At 48.8% G+C, this 17041-nt stretch overlaps 1 protein-coding gene across 2 annotated transcripts in view; it reads left to right on the top strand.

Annotated features, from left to right (window-relative positions):
- Window positions 1-17041, top strand: part of Myo18b (myosin XVIIIB) — a 220279-nt gene that overhangs the window by 67865 nt on the left and 135373 nt on the right. For both annotated transcript variants that reach the window (XM_075983418.1, XM_075983429.1), the window contains exons 22-25: window positions 6846-6911; window positions 13117-13245; window positions 13515-13658; window positions 14912-15001. In XM_075983418.1, the coding sequence (XP_075839533.1) occupies window positions 6846-6911; window positions 13117-13245; window positions 13515-13658; window positions 14912-15001 (429 nt within the window). The remainder of the gene's footprint in view (window positions 1-6845; window positions 6912-13116; window positions 13246-13514; window positions 13659-14911; window positions 15002-17041) is intronic.

Here is a 17041-nt window from a genome sequence, read left to right on the forward strand (position 1 = left end):
CATTGGGTAGCTCACCATCCCTGTAGCATCTCTGAGGGATCCAATAACTTCTTTTGCCTTCCATGGTACCTGCGGTACCTGGCACACATATACACTCACTTGGACACATACATTTAAAATTAATTAATTAAAACATTGTCGGTCTTGGTGAGTTCCCAGTAGAACATCCCCATTGTCTCAGTGTGTGGGTGCACCCCTCGCGGTCCTGAGTTCCTTGCTCATGCTCTCTCTCCTTCTGCTCCTGATTTGGACCTTGAGATTTCAGTCCTGTGCTCCAACGTGGCTGGAAAAGCCTGGGATAAAACTGGACTCTCTGAACATAGCGGACAATGAGGACTACTGAGAACACAAGAACAATGGCAATGGGTTTCTGATCCTACTGCACGCACTGGCTTTGTGGGAGCCTAGGCAGTTTGGATGCTCAACTTACTAGACCTGGATGGAGGTGGGGGTTCCTTGGACTTCCCACAGGACAGGGAACCCTGATTGCTTTTCGGGCTGAGGGGGGGGGACTTAATTGGGGGAGGGGGAGGGAAATGGGAGGCTGTGGCGGGGAAGAGACAGAAATCTTTAATAAATAAATAAATAAAATAAAATAAAACATTGTCGGTGACAGTAGTTGTACCCCTTTCTCTCTGTGAGGGCCCGTGAGAAGCAACTGAAGGGAGGAAGCTCTGGGCACAGGCCGTCTTGGCAGAGGAAGAAGGTGGTAGAAGAAATGACACACATCTCCAGCAGCAGGGCCAGGAAGCTGCTTGCTCAGTAGCATCCACCTGAAGGCGGGTCTTTTACCCCACCCCTCCCCCAGTGGGAGCTGTCCACACTCAGTGTGCTGAATTGGCTGCTCTCATCCTGGGGAGAGCAGCTCTCTGGAAATTAATTCCACCACTTTCCCCCTCATTTGCTGGGTTCTCACCATGGACATTATTCCAATCATCGTTTTCTCCATCATATGAGCCAATGCCATCATATGTGTGGGGTGTTTCTTGGTGTGCCCCTTGGCATTCTGCTTAGTCAGCACCCTGGGAGTTATGGAGCTGTCTGCCTTCAACCATGATGTGGTCAGTGTGCAAGGGAAGGATGCACGAGTTCTATATGAGCGAGTATTAGAGCTGGAGGCTTGGGCTTCAAACTGCATCTTCCTTCATGGCTTTCTAAGGATTGAAGTCTATTAACTGGTAGCCATCTGAACTAAGGTGAGCTCAGAGAAGCGTCCAGCACAGCCCTGAGTTGTTCTCAGGACTTTGTAGCTCCGTGCGAGCCCTCCTGGCTACATCCTTCCCTGATATCCAGGACACAGGAAGCTCTTGACAAAACTCGAGGGCAGAATTTTTATATCTAATTGATCTATCAATTATTAAGAGACAGGTGTTAATGCCCCTGGCCACTAATGTTGAGCTGTCTTGCTTTTCTTTAATTCTATCCATTTTCTGCTTCTCGTGTCTTGGGACTTTCTGGCTAGGTGCTGAGATAATTTGCCTGTCTGGCTGGAAGGTTAACCCTTTCATCACTGGACATGTCTCTAGCCATTGGTAGCAATGGGTTTGGCTTGAGTCCAGTTTTCTTTGTCTTGGTGCCAATGCCATTTCTGTTATGCTCGCCATTTGAAGGGTGTTGCTTCGTCCATTTTTGCCCCTTTCATTGGGCTCTGGTCTGAATCCCTTGCAAACAGCTGTCTGATTTACTTTGTATTAACTCGGTTGCTTTTCTCATGGACTGTCTGAGGAAGCTGGCAATGTTCCAGAGCGATAGAGTGTATCTTCATTCAGTTTAATATTAACCTAGTTCTGGTTCGAGAGTGTTCCACGGATCCTTGTTGACACCTCTGTGCCAGTGTTACATGTACAAATTATAAGTCCATTAATACAATTTTATATTTTCTTTCATTTAATCTTTTATCTTTTAAATCCATTGACATATTTTTATAGTATTTTCTTTTTTTGATACAGGGTCTCACTATGTAGCCCTGGCTGTCCTAGAACTCACAGTGTAGACCAGGCTGGCCTCAGATCCTAGAGATCAGCCTGCCTCTGCCTCCCAAGCTCTGGCACCACACAGGCTCATACCATTCCCCTGTTCTTTCATGTTTATGCTTTCTGCTGTTCTTGAATCTTTAAAAGTTTGAGTCATTATTTCTTCCAGCCTTTAATACAAACACAAGATCTGATAGTAGTGACTCCCCAGCCTGCGTGTGCCCGGGCAGAGTTTTGAGTCATTTTGTTTCGGGAAGACTGGGAGCACAGCTCTGTAAGGTGTAGAGGGCTTGATTGGCAGGCATGTTTGTTATGTAATTCCACAGCCTTCTGAACATCACCATTCTAATTTGCTTTCCATGGCTGTGACAAACACCTTGAGCAAAAGCAACTTAGGGAACAAGGGGGTTATTTCAGCTTATAGGTCATTGGCTAGCACATCATCTTGTTTGTAATTTTTGGAAGGAGTAAAATTTGGGCAAGTTTGAAGCCATAGCCCTTTGTCCAACTCCCCAGCCCCCGCCCCTTCTTCTCTCCTTTCCGAGACTCTACCATGCAGACACTGGACATGGCTCTGTTGCCAGGTGTGACTCAGTTTTCTTTATTCCCACTTTTCTCTGTTCTTCAAATGGGTAATTCCCTCTGATGTCACTCCCAACTCACCAGCTCACCTGCCAGCCTGGGTCTGCAGTTGAGCCCCACGGGGAAGCTGTCATTTCAGCTGTTTGATTTTTTCAAAGTGAAGAATTTCCATATGTAGTTTTCAGCCATTTTTATCTGTATATGAATTTTTCTTGGTGCTGGGGATCAAACCCAGCCCCTGATCATGCTCAGCAGGGTGTTTGCCACACAGTCACCCACAGCCTGCTCTGTCTTTTAACTAGCAAAGTGGCACTTTTCTCAGGTCTTTGAACAGATCTACAATGAATACTTGGAAATCTGCACACTGAGTACACATTCTGAGCAAAGGAGCTCTATTCTGTTGGCCACACCCTCCTTCCCCCAGTAGGAGTCATAACTTCTGGTAGTGTGGTGTGTGTGTGTGTTTTCATTTCTGTTGAAACCTGTGTGTCTTAGACAATGACTTTAGGCACAGGATTTTTCCTAACCATCTGGCGACTTGTCCTGACTAGTGTGAACCCCTGGTGTCTACCTGCTTTTTAAGGCTCGTAGTTTTATTGTTTGGCCTGGCTCCTCCCCAGCGAGGGCCACATCTGCAGAGGTTGTTCTGTGCACATTTCTATTTTACTGATGAGTCTGGGTACACAGGAGAGCTGCCTGCATCTGGGGTGTCAACATTGCACTCCAGTGTCCACAGCTGTTTGTCCTTTCTCTTCCTACACCCACACCCATGGCTCTTGTTCTTGTCTTTAGCATGGAGTCAGAAATACAAAGGTACTTGACATTTTGAAATTTGCGGTCTAATGGATGAATCTAGAAAACATCATATTGAGTGAGGTAACCCAGACCCAGAAAGACAAATATCATATGTACTCACTCATAAATGGCTTTTAGATATAAAGCAAAGAAAGCCAGCTTACAAATCACAATCCCAGAGAACCTAGACAACAATGAGGACCCAAAGAGAGACATAAATGGATCTAATCTACATGGGAAGTAGAAAAAGACAAGATTTCCCGAGTAAATTGGGGGCATGGGAACTATGGGAGAGGGTAGAAGGGGGGGAGAAAGGAAAGGAGGGGAGTGAAGAAAAATATATAGCTCAATGGAAACCATAAAGAAACACAAAGGTACTTTGGAAGCCCACTGGCTGTTCCTTTTTCTGTGAGGTTCCTGGTTGTAGAGTCCACTTGCTTCTGTTAGAACAGCCGTCTTGGCTGTGACTGTCCCTACCTGCTGCTGCTGCTACTGCTTCCAAGCTCCTGGCTGCTTCTGACCCTGCCTGGGACATAGACTAGCCATGCCTTGCACTGTATCTGTGATCCCGTTCTGACTGAGAATTTGCTGCTTTCTTGGTGTGACTCACCTGGTGGTCCCACTGCACAGATTGATTGGGGTGCAGGGGGTGGGATGAAAGAGCCCTAGTCAGGATGGCTTCCATCTCCCACTGCCCCGACCTAGTCTTCAGCAGACTTCCTGGAGCCATTGATTCTCATTTTGCTAAATCTTTTTTGTTCAATTTGCTAAGTGCTGAATTTGCTCCTTTATTAAATTGTAGTCATTGTCATGATGGTTGTGCAGAACAGAGAAGGGTCTGGAAGCTCCTTGCTCCACCATTTTGGGAACTTCTCTTGCATATCAGTCCTGGGACCTCTGTAAGTCTCCTTCCTTAAGCCAGGTGTCTGACCCCATGGACTGAGGACCAGACAGGAGCAGGTTGCCCAGGGTCACACAGCCAGGGAGTTGAGGATCTGGGCTGGGTACCAGCATCAGAGAGGAGAGAGCAGGTTCATGCATCCGTTCCTGGATCCTGTGGCATCCTTTCCTGCGGCATCACCCTTCCCATTGCACCAGGCTTCAGTTGCTTCCTTGGTGAAGGTGGAAAAGGCTTGGATACAAATTATACACAGGCCATTGGAAAAGTGCTTGGGATCAGAAGGCAGGCCAAAAACTGTTTTGTTTTTTTGTTTTTTTTTTTTGGCAGGGTCTCTATGTTGTCCTGGCTGACTAGATCTCACTATGTTGACCAGAAGGCCTGGAATTCTGTGTAGGTCAAACTGGCCTCAAACTCACAGAGATCCACCTTCCTCTGCCTCCCAAGTGCTGGGACTAAAGTCGTGTGCTATTACTAAGCTATGCTTCTTTGGAGTAAAATGGCCCACATTTCACTCACAGACCAGCATTCCATGCTGTATGAACCTCAGGTGTCTGTGGAAGAGCTGATGTGACAATGACACCGTTTGACATAGCAACCTGGATCCCTGCTGCATCTTTCTTATTTTTTTATGTAACAGGCTGTTGGACAATTATTGCACTGTGTTGAACTAAATTAAATAATTGATATCTGGCCTAAACAAAGAGCATTTCCATATGGTTCAATTACATATTAATATTAATGAAGACAACACAAACAGCAATTAAATAATTAAGTGCAAAGTCATTTACAAATTCCTTTTCCTATTTTCTCAATGAAGCCTCCCTGGGGTCTTTAAGGTCTAGACAGGGCTATTATCATTATTTTGCAGTCCAAGGAGGGGATCAGAGACACATCACTCACTTGGTCTCCATCGGCTGGACCAGAGCAGCTCAAAGGTCTCTTTCCGAAGTCAACAAAGCAGGCACATTATTTTCTAGGGCTGGTATTTTTGTTCACATCTGAAGGATTCTAAGAAAATCAAGAGCTAGAGATGCACCCTTCATTCCTATAGCATCTGAGTGCCCTGTTAGGTGGTGTCTGTATTGCATCTCAGAATACAAAATTCCTCGCGTGTTAGAACCTCTCCCAAGGTTGTGTGCGTTTGGTGCCCAACTTATCCTGGTGTGATGCCTGTAGATCAAACAGTGTGTGAGGTCCCACAGACAGCTGAGATCCATTCCTCCATCTTTTCAGAAGGAGACCGAGGCTGGCAGTAAAGTACTGGCCTCAGATCTTTTCATGGATGAACGAAGTAAGACCTGGTCCCAGGTGGATGCAGTTTCAAGTCTTGTCGTTTGAGTCAGGGTGTTTCTAGGTATCCAAGAGTGGTCTTAAGCTCACAATCCTCCTGCCTCAGCTCCCCAACGTGCTGGGGTTAACCCAGATCTGCACGCCCTTTCTCCAAACACACACACTCTAGCCTTTGCCTCTAAAAGAGATGCAGAAAAGTGTCTCTGCCTGGGGCTCCGCTTTGCCCATCCATCTTACTCTCAGCCAGTTTTATCATCTTTTCTTCCTGTGTAGAGAGAAGAGATGTTCTATTTGGGTATATTGGCTTTATGTGTCTTGGCTGCCTTCAACTCCCTTGGAACTTTTTTTTTTTTGGCTAAAATATAATAAATGAAACCACTCAGATTGGAGGGGGAGTGCTATATAAGGAGGCTTTTCCAAGGCTCCAGGAGAGGAGGCCAATTGTGATCTGGGACTAGATTTTTCAACAAGCAATTTTAGGGGGTGTTTCAGGAAGTATCCCATGATACCCCAGGCCTTCAGGCTGGTAGCTATTTCACTCAATTGCTGCCCCCACTTCTTCCTAAGTTTTGCAGTTGCTCATGGTAGTTTATCCTGATAACAGCCTTTCAGACAGTCTGTGGGGGAGCTCACATAGGGATGGCAGAATGGGAGGTGATGGTGGTCACATATGGCGGGGCAAGCTGAGGGACCACAGTTGAGCAGATTATCTCACAGTTCCTGTGACTATTAGACAAAAGGAAGATTCCACAGGAATTCATGTCTACCTTCTCCAAAATCTCTGGGAAAATTAACTTCTGCAGGGAACTGTCTCCTTTGACCTCTGTCTGGATCTCTCTGACTCCCCCCCCCCAACTGCTCTCCCCGCTCCTTCTGCTTCCCTTTCCCCATGTTCACTGAGCCCTCACTGTGTGCATGGAGAAATATCTTAGTGCCATGGAGGAACAAGGAGATGACAAACACAGGCTCCCCCTGTGTGGCTGAGGGTGGGCCAGATGGGCACAGACACAGATATCTGTATCTTGGCAGCAGCTGCCCGTATCATTTCACCTGGAGTCTTAGATGTCTTCAGTGGCCTGGGAATGGTAGGGGATGAAACACGCAGGCCTCCTGGAGGTTCCAGTGGAGTGTGCAGTGTGTGGCAGGGGCCTGGGGGATGCTTCTCTCTGCACTTGCCCCTCTGAGTTGGGGCTCTGCTTGCTCCTCCTTCCTGCATCCAGTCATGCAGTGAGCTTGACCTTCAGCATGGGTCTCATTGTGCCATGCTCTATTTGAATTTCTCTCTTCTCACCCCACCCCTGCAGGCAGTGGAGGAACTCTTGCAGACCCTGGATCTGGAGAAGAAAGCAGTGGCCGTGGGGCACAGCCAAGTGAGTGACTATCTTGCCAAGGACACTGACACTCACGCTCCTTATAGGAGCTCAGCATCCAATTCTTGTCTCACCCAATGACCCATTATCACTCTGGGTCTCTCTTTCCTAGACTACAGGGGACAAGCGAGTTCTGTCCCTGTCCCTCTTCCAAAATCAAGACGACATGGTGCTACACTGGTGGAAACGACACTAGAAATGTCATTCTTAGAGTTCGCTGGCCCAGGAGCCTCGAGAGTCTGGAAGAGTTGATGCTTGGGTCTTTAAATGACATTCTGAGCTCCAGAAGAAACTGCTTACAGCTGTAAAGTATCCTTAAAGGAGAGAGCTCAGGCAGGAGACTACCTGTTTTTGCAGAAGTTTATTTATCAGAACAAAGAAAGCACTTGAGAGATTTGAACAGGCTGCCCCATGGCTGGGACACCCTCCCCCCAGTGGATTTGGGTTTTTAAGGAAGTGCTTGTGAATATCTGTGATGCAGGTGGCATATTCATGACAGAGGAGGGCTTATGAATATCTATGATGCAGGTGGCATATTCACGGTGGAGGAGGACCCTTTCTTTCCCAGATCTTCCTTTATGGGCATTTCTCTTCACAGTCCCTACAAATGGGGAAGGATGTCAACACTGCTATGCAAACTACGTGCTAATGATGTCAGGCTTCAGCATAATATCCAACCAAAGCAATTTAATGGGAAAAGGATTTCTTCTGGTTTATAATTCCAGGGCTGTAGCCAACCATGACAGCGGGGGGGGGGGGGTGGCAGCAGTAGGTGGCTATATGGTCACATTGCGTGAGCAGTAGGAAGCTGTGAGAGAACAGGAAGTTCAGCCTGCCCTTGAAACTTAAGGCCCACCCCTCAGGGATGCATTTCCTTCAGCTTTCCCAAAAGTACCACCAGCTGATGGGGACCAGATGTTAGAACACATGAGCCTGTGAGGGGTGTTTCATGTTCACACCACAGCACAGACCCTCTTGTGTATGTGTGGGATGACACGGTGTGGGCGGACACCTGACAGTTCAATGTCAATGACATTTAACAACAGAGGTGTTCTGACCAGGAGATGGCTACCAAGATGTTTCCTCAGTTACATTGTGTCTTAACTGCATGTCTACTCTGTATCAGAAGGCAGCATGCTTCTACAGTCCTGGGCTCCTACCGTCCCATTTGCAAGTGGCTGTGGCACAGCCCTAGTCCCCGGCAGTCCGCTAGTCCGAGGTGGTCCCCTAGCTCTCGGCAGTCCGCTAGCCCTCGGCAGTCCCCTAGCCCTCGGCAGTCCGCTAGCCCTCGGCAGTCCCCTAGCCCTCGGCAGTCCGCTAGCCCTCGGCAGTCCCCTAGCTCTCGGCGGTCCCCTAGCTCTCGGCAGTCCGCTAGCCCTCGGCAGTCCCCTAGCCCTCGGCAGTCCCCTAGCTCTCGGCGGTCCCCTAGCTCTCGGCAGTCCGCTAGCCCTCGGCAGTCCCCTAGCCCTCGGCAGTCCGCTAGCCCTCGGCAGTCCGCTAGCCCTCGGCAGTCCCCTAGCTCTCGGCGGTCCCCTAGCTCTCGGCAGTCCCCTAGCCCTCGGCAGTCCGCTAGCCCTCGGCAGTCCCCTAGCTCTCGGCGGTCCCCTAGCTCTCGGCAGTCCGCTAGCCCTCGGCAGTCCCCTAGCCCTCGGCAGTCCGCTAGCCCTCGGCAGTCCCCTAGCCCTCGGCAGTCCGCTAGCCCTCGGCAGTCCCCTAGCCCTTGGCAGCCCGCTAGCCCTCGGCAGCCGCTAGCCCTCAGCACTCCACTGAAGTCAGTGGATGGAGGAAATAGCCTGAGAAGGGAATGGGATGATCTGAGGGGAGAGAAACCAAAGGGGTTGAAGCTCAAACTCTCCTCTGCCTGATGAGAAGTCTATAGAAGTCTCTGCTGCCCAGCATGCCATGTGCTGTTGATTGTCAAGAAAGGAAACATGGTATTTTAGGGCTCCCAAATTCTTTGACCCTAGAGCCTTCAGTCTTTTGTTTTTGGGACACACTCATTATCAGCTCTGAAGCTGTCTGGGAAATGAGCACGAGCTTTCAAACCCAAGAACCATGTCAGAGGTGGGCAGTACGCTACAGACAAACTCAGAACCCAGACTGGGAAGGAGGGGTGTCTAACTGCCCCGTTATTCACAGATTGGTTAGCATAACCAATTAACCTGAATAGTCAGAACCCAACTGCAGGTGTGTATGAGCCCTGGGGAAGGGTTCTGTTCTCCCTGTAGACACCGTGGTCATGGACCATCTCCACGGATGTCTTCTCCTTGGTGGGCGCAGCCCACTGCTCACTAACCTGTTCTAAATACAATAGCATCTCACTCTGGCCTCGGCCCAAGCTGGGAGTTCACTGTGGGCTTGGCCAGATTGCCACCGTGGTTATCTGCGAATATTTCTGGCAGTTAGAATACACCAGCCTGTTCCTGGGCTCTCGCGGCAAGCCACAGACTTCCAGAAGGCTCCACACTTTTGTCTTTTCCTCCCAGATGAGGAGACTGTGCTCTGGATAACTAACTCACTTCTAGTGATCCACGGGGAGTGAAGGCTACAGAGTGCCAAGGCCCTCCTCACACACTGGGGTCCCTGCTGCTCACTGGTGGAAGTAGAGAGTGTGTTCCCACAGGTCCCATGGTCTTGACTCAGAGTGGGGGTAGGGATCGCTCCTCAGCTCCACCCGCTACATCCCTCTAGTCCATCTGCAGCAATCCTGCCCAGGAGCTTGCAGAAACCCCAAATCCTCAGACTCCACCAGGACCCACTGGAGCAGAAACTGCAGGGTGGAGCCCAGTGGCTGTTGTCACATGCTCTCTAGGCGACTTAGATGCATGCTGGAGTCTGAGAACCACTGGGCTAGATAATTACCCAGTTATTTCATGAATAGAGAAATTGGTCCCCACAGTCTCAGCAGCCACAGTAGAGTAAGGGAGAGAACAGAAGCTACTGTGTGTGGTTTACAGCGGCAGGGGTTGGCAATCTAGAAGCTGAAACCTCCTATAACAACACATAATTGTCACTGCATAGTGCTTGGTACTCACCAGGAGTGATGGAGGCCAAGGTGACCTTTGAGAGGCCAGGCTCAGCACTGGTTTGGGTTCCTTGGGACAAGTAAAACATCTTGCCATTGTAGAATCTGGTACTGAAAGCAGAAGTCCACAGAAAGCCCAGTTGGATAGAGAGAAGCTGCTACCCTGTCCCTTCCAAGACTTGAAGCTTCCTAACTGATTTATGCCTCAGTGATCACAACTGCAGCCTGGAACCTGTTCTATGCCTCCTGCCCGGGTCATTTAGCAGGGCCAACCTACTGTTCCTTACAGAATGCATCTATCAGCAGGGTAAAGCTGTTTATCAGGGAAAGTCATATTTTATTGCTTACGGATCTAAACCCCTCAGAGTTGGAGCCATGGCTTACTGGTTAAGAGCATGCACTTCTCTTGCAAAAGGCCTGAGTTTGGTTCCCAGCATCTACATGGTAGCTCACAACTGCCTGTAACTCCAGTTCCAGGGGATCCAATGCCCTGTTCTGGGCTCTACTGGCACCTGTGTGTGTGTGTGGCGTACATACACCCATGCAGGTGAACATAGATACATATTAAAAATAAGGAATCCTTAGGGCACTGGAAGATCCGTTTTGTGTTTGTTTTTTGTTAAAGAACTAAAACTCCTCTGATCTGGGGAATGACCTCAAGGAGAGGACACAGACCTTTAGAAAAGCCTGGCTTTTGCAGTTTTGGGTCAAGAACAGCAGTGGGCCCTGGCGCGTTCCTTAGAAGTGGGGTGCAGGATGCTCCTCTCTGCTCAGATCCGACAAGCAGCTGAAGCCGTGAGAAGGGAATCATTTAGGTTTTTCCTTGTGATTTTTCCCAGCCCCTGACACCTTATTAAGGTTTGTGCTCTGGGCCCTGACAGTTCTGACCAAGTGTGATTCCACATGCAGTTGACTGCTCGGTAATATCATGTTCTCAAAAAGGGAAGGAGAGAAAAGAAAGACAGAGATTGAGAGTCGCTTCCACAGAGCCGAGGACTATGGACTTACTCCCACCATGGGCACAGTCCTTTCCAATTATCTTTTAAATGAAAGCCTCATACTTAATCAATATTGGACTGGGGAGCACCTGCCGTCTACTGTAATATATGAAGTATGCTGTCATCATTTTTGATCATCGATTTTTTTTTTAAATGGCAGCTCTGGGACTCACCAGCTTGTGAAATTAATACATGATTATTAAGCAATCTGAGAGCCAGGAATGGCTGATGTCTCTATTTCAGTGAGGCTGGTCCTCCTGGTGGCTCACAGCAAGCACTCTCTGATCTATGAAACAGCTGGACCCTCACAGAGCTCATTCTCACCTTCCTGTGGACCAAGGAGCCCCGTCACTAGAATGGGTGGAGAGCTCGTGGGATCTTTGTTCCAGTTAGTCTCAAATTCCCTTTGGAATTCAAACTTCTGATGTGTGAGCCAGATCCTGAGTTCGAGTCTCAGCTTTCTGAGTCAACAGCTACCGAATTAATTGAGTTACTGGTTTCCACAATGGGACAATTTGGAGTTTAAAGACTGGACACAGACAAACAAAGGACTTTGAGAACTAGATGCCCAGGCCTGGGGAGACAGCTCAGTCATTAGTGTTACCCCCGAGGTCCATCTCAGAACCTGTGTAAAAGGCTGGGTGCGGCGTGCACTCTGCACTCTGGTAAAGCCCAACATTCAGGAGGCCATTGTTTCTCCCTCCATAAAATGGGAAAATCACCAGCAGTGGTGGTGCATGCCTTTAATCCCCGCACTTGGGAGGCAGAGGTAAGGGGATCTCTGTGAATTCAAGGCCAGCCTGGTCTACAGAGTGAGTTCCAGGACAACCAGGGCTACACAGAGAAACCCTATCTGAAAAAACAAAGCAATACCAAAATGAAAATCAAAATAGCAACCCTCTATGATCCTGCCTGCTAACTTCTAGTCTATCCTAAGCACTCAATAAACATTATCCACTAGTTGACAATGCCACCAACTCAGATTCATGCAGTGACATAAGAGAAGATAACACCCTTGGGTCCTTCTGACAAATGCATAGGTCTGGGTCAAGTCCTCCATGAAGACATCCTTCCTTGGCATGCAGGGAGGTGGACCAAGGGTATACTGAGGGTATACAGAGCTGTAGGGTGTGTAGTCAAGGACACTCCCTTCCTGGAGAGCCTTGGGTCTCATAGATCCCTTTAACTCAAACCCAGAATCTGTTCCCTTTTGACTTCTACTGACAGACATCCCTGGGCTTCGGAGTCACTGCATCTCGTCCCCTGCAGTCTGTTCATGGACCATTCCATGGGATGCTGCATGGTGATTGATGCTTTGAAGCCTGGCAGGTGTGGTCTCTGGGAGGAGCCTAGCAGCTCAGGGGAGGGGTGCACGAACCAGGAGGGTGATGTCCCTTCCCACAGCCTCTTCCCCTCCACCCCTTTCATGATGAATCTGGGTGTTGTTAGGTATCATATCTCAGGTAATTTTGTCAATGATTAAAAATGAACATTTTGGGGACAGCCCAAGTGCATGGGCTCAAAAGAGCCTGGGACAAGGCCACAGAAACTGAGTTTACTACCATCCTGGGGTGAATTTCTCCCAGAGGACATTAGACACATCTGCGCTGGTAGTGACTGTCAAACCAAGGCACCTTCCTTCCAGAATCAGGTGGAATGCAGGCAGTGGTTCAGCAGGGCCTTTTCTTTCTTTTTTCTTTTTCTTTTTTTGTATTCCTGTCATTGTTTGTTTGTTTGTTTTTGTTTTGAGACAGTGTCTCATGTAGCCTAGGCTAGCTTTGAACTCACCACTAGCCAAAGATGACTTTTAACTTCTGATCTTCTTGCTTCCTCTACCCAAGTGCTAGAATTCCCACACATAGTTCCATGCCACGTAGAAGGATTCCAGGACATCCTGCTTGCTAGGCAGGTGCTCTGCCAACCCAGCCAGGTCTCCAGTCCCAGATTCTGCCTTTTAAAAGTCCTAGGGCAGCATCCATCCTGCTCCATGCATCCTGGAGCACACTGGGTAGCCAGGGGCTGGAGGCAGGAGGAGGAGCCACAGGAAGAAAGACCACTTCCATCCTTTAGACTTCCATTAAGCTCCAGCTGCAGCCTGAGAAGAGAGATGGCTCTGAGTAGCACCCCAGACACCCAGCTAGCTAGGCAGATGCCTTATCTGTGCCTTCTCTTCTGCCCCCAGGTTTTCCTCAAGGCAGGTGTGGTTTCCAGGCTGGAGAGACAACGAGAGAAGTTGGTGGCCCGGAATATCCTTCTCTTCCAAGCGGCTTGCAGGGGCTTTCTGTCTCGCCAGGAGTATAAGAAGCTGAAGGTACTGTGTTGTGTCGACCAGCAGATCTGATGTTGTGGATCTGGGGTGAACACGCATGACTGTGCATCCCCCATGACACCCAGACCAAGTACTTGTGCAAGAGCGCACCGTGTCGTGGGCCACCCTCTGCTGGCCCGTGCTGTAGATGAGCTGGAATAGACAAGAGGTTGTGGCCCTGTTCCCTCCATGGCTTTGCCCTCTGTCTTCTGTCCTCCTTGTCCTCTTTCCCAGGTGGGTGGACCCCATACACCCTTATTGTCCTTCTGCAGATCCGGAGGCTGGCCGCACAGTGCATCCAGAAGAATCTTGCTGTGTTCCTGGAGGTCAAGGACTGGCCATGGTGGGGGCTTCTGGCCTCTCTCCGGCCCCTGCTGAGTCCCACTCTTAGCATGGAGCAGCTTCGTGCCAAGGAGGTAGGTTCGTGCCTCTGGACAGTGACACTCACCTTCATGCTTATACCCAGCCCCCAGGGCTACTGTGGGCAGTAACCATAACCAGCAACCCAGCAGTCCTCCGTGCCTTTGATTGGAGGCTGCTATCCACTGAGGCTGTGTTCTGGAATACAGTTCTTCTCTGGAAGGCTGATCAAATGTACCAGTCACCCTTGGGTCACGTGGTTCATTCTAAGCTCAGTCATGGACTCTTTGCATCTCTTAGAGAAACCTTTGTCATCCGTCAATCTCCAATACACGCATGCACACACAGATTCACATACACCCCACACACACCCCATCCCCACTACCACACACCTCCTGTGGTCAGCTGTTTTGGACAGATACTGGTATGTGCTTTCTGATGTTTATTTTTTTACAAAAATGACCAAGTTATGCACAAGGCTCTTTCATTTCTTACACAGACAGTAAACATGAGGTAGGCTACGTGTCCTTCATCTAAAACTATGAGCAAAGTCCAAGCAAATGTCCCCAAACCAGAAAGGGCCTAAAATCTGGCACTTTGATCCCAGGCAGTTTGAGTGAGGCCTCCCCTGTGAAGCACATGCTGTGCTCTTGCCAATCTATTCTAAATCTCCCCAGGGACATCTCAGGGAGCGCTTCCTCGTTCTTCTTTAGAGCAGCAGAGCATCCCCTTGGGCTCACAGCCTATGGTCATTCTGCCACCCGCCGCTCCTTCCAATGACAGCTTCACCAGCTTGGAGAGCTGTCCCTGGGGCGGGGTGACACTTGTGAGGATGGATGCCCTCTGCACAGTCACACACACGCATTCCCCATCTGAAGTTGGGCACTCAGCGCCTAGACTAGGCTGTGTGTCCAGACTCCTAGGAGCAGAGGTGTTGGTATCTGGAAATGACAGAAGAGAAGGACAGGTTTGGGTGACAGCTCGGGCATGCTGACTGATAGCCATGCCACCACCAGCCACTCTTTGTTTTATATAGTTTGATTTTTAATTGAAAAATGATTGTTTTATGAATTTATGGGGTGGGATGTAGATCTTGACACATATGTGTGGAGTGATGGCCCCGACTAACAAGGCGAGCCCTTCAAACACTCAGCAAACGCTGACTGCAGGGGCATCCGTGTAGCCCTTCCTCGAAGAGCTCGCTGAGTTGCTGCCTGTCCCTGAAGCCTTGCCCCCTGAGACTTCTCCTAACAGGAGTGGACCCAAAGGCCTGCCCTAGGCAGCTTACACATGGGTGTTTGTCTTGTAGGAGGAACTGACACTGCTGAGGCAGAAGCTGCAGAAGTCGGAGAAGTCGAGAAGTGAGCTCAGACAGAGCACGGACCTGCTGGAGAGCAAGGTAAGCCATTCACGCCCACCCACACTCCCTGAGTATCTGCTGAGGGGAGAAGGGCCCTGCGCCACATCCCACGATGCTTGGGCAGCTGTGGGACCCATTTTACAGTTATGGTGGAGGGAAATGAGGCCCTGGCACACTGGGGATGTGTGTAGCATCTTCCTGACCCTACAGTACCAGCTAATGCTGTTTTGTCCCAAAGAGGAAGGTTCCTTACATAAACCATGAAGGAGAAAGCAGCGCTGGGGTGATGGGCACCTCACCATGTCAAAGTAAGGGGAGGCTGTTGAGTAGAGTGTGAAGTGAAGACACAATAAATACCGATAAATACACGGAGTCAAAGTTGTCACACACGTATGGGTAAAGTCCAGAACACGCAGACAACGTGTTCCAGTCTGCTGGAAGACAAACCTTCCAAAAGTTGAAATTAAAAACTGATCAAAATATGGACAGATGGTTCCTTTTTGCTTTTCCTCAAATTATTGATAATTGATTTAAAAGTTGTACACACGAATGAGGAATCCAGCCTCACTCTGAGGTCTGAGGTCACCTTTCCTGGGCATGGGACCTGCTGTCCACTGCTAACATTGCTGCTGCCCAGGGATTTCTTCTGCTGAATTTTCCTTTTCTGAGACAGGGTCTCATGCAGCCTCAGTTGGTATAGCCAAGGATGATGGTAAACTTTTTGTTTAAAATTTATTTATTTTTTTTATTTACCTCTGTGTTTGTGTGGGTTTGTGCATATGAGTGTAGGGCCCAAGGAGGACAGAAGAGGGTGCTTGCTTCCCTGGAGCAGGAGTTACAGGCAGTTGTGAGTCTTCCGATGTGGGGCTGGGAACCAAACTCAGATCCTCTGGAAGAGCAGCCAGTCCTTTTAATAACCGAGCCATCTGAAAATGCATTCTCTCTCCACCCTGCACATGTATATGATCTATTTTGTTCATATTCCCCTCTCACCCCTCCCCCTCCTCTGAACCTCCCAACAAGTCCTCTCTTACTTTCTGGTTCTTTTTTGTGATCCACTACATTTAATTATCATCATTTGTATATGTGTGAGTGTGTGTATGTGTGCATCTGTGCATGTGTGTATGTATGAGTGTATGTGCCTGTGTGTGCATGTACTTGGTGAATGCATTTGTGTGAATGTGTGTGCATGTATGCGTGTGCCATATGTATGTACATGTACATACATGTGTCTCTGTGTGTGCATGTACATATGTGTATGTATGTGTGTACGTGCCTGTGTGTGCATGTACCCATGTGTATGTGTTTGTGTGTATGTGCTTGTGTGTGTGCCTGTGTGTGCCTGTACATGTGTGTATGTGCATGTATGTGTTCCTGTGTGTGCATGTATGTGTGTAGGTGTTTTATGCACACATATGCATGTACATGTGTATGTGTTTGTGTATATGCATGTGTGTATTGTGTGTTTGTGTGTGTGCCTATGTGTGTATGCCTGTGTGTATGTGTATGTATATGACTGTGTGTGCATGCATATGACTATGTGTGTACACATACATGTGTGTGTATACATGTGCCTGTGTGTGCACATGCATGTGTGTGTGTGTGTGTGTGTGTGTGTTGGGTTCACTTACAGGAACACAGGCAATTTACCAGTGGTTATGCTACTGAAGAAAATGAGTCTTCCTCCCGGCAATAGTGCCTCATCTGGGGTATGCATGAGCCCCTATCCCCAAACCCCTCTCTTCTAGAACATTGACTGGCTTGATCTTGTGCAGGCTAGCACAGTTGCTGTGAGCTCAGGAGTTCCACCAGAAGACAGTGTTTCACAGCATGCACACACATGTGTGCACGCATGCGCGCGCGCACACACACACACACACACACACACACACACACACACACACACGCTCCTGGCTCGTACATTCTTTCTTCTCCATCTTCCGTGATGTCCTGGCATCAGGGGTATTCTTATTTCAGAGATTTGCATGCTCAAGAGTGCAAATAGACTCATGAGAAGAGTCTCAATCTAAATAGCAATCAGGAAATGCAAATCAATGCCTTGCTAAGAGCCTCTTCAGG

Source organism: Microtus pennsylvanicus, chromosome 1 (genome assembly GCF_037038515.1).
Source record: "Microtus pennsylvanicus isolate mMicPen1 chromosome 1, mMicPen1.hap1, whole genome shotgun sequence".
Classification (NCBI taxonomy): domain Eukaryota; kingdom Metazoa; phylum Chordata; class Mammalia; order Rodentia; family Cricetidae; genus Microtus; species Microtus pennsylvanicus.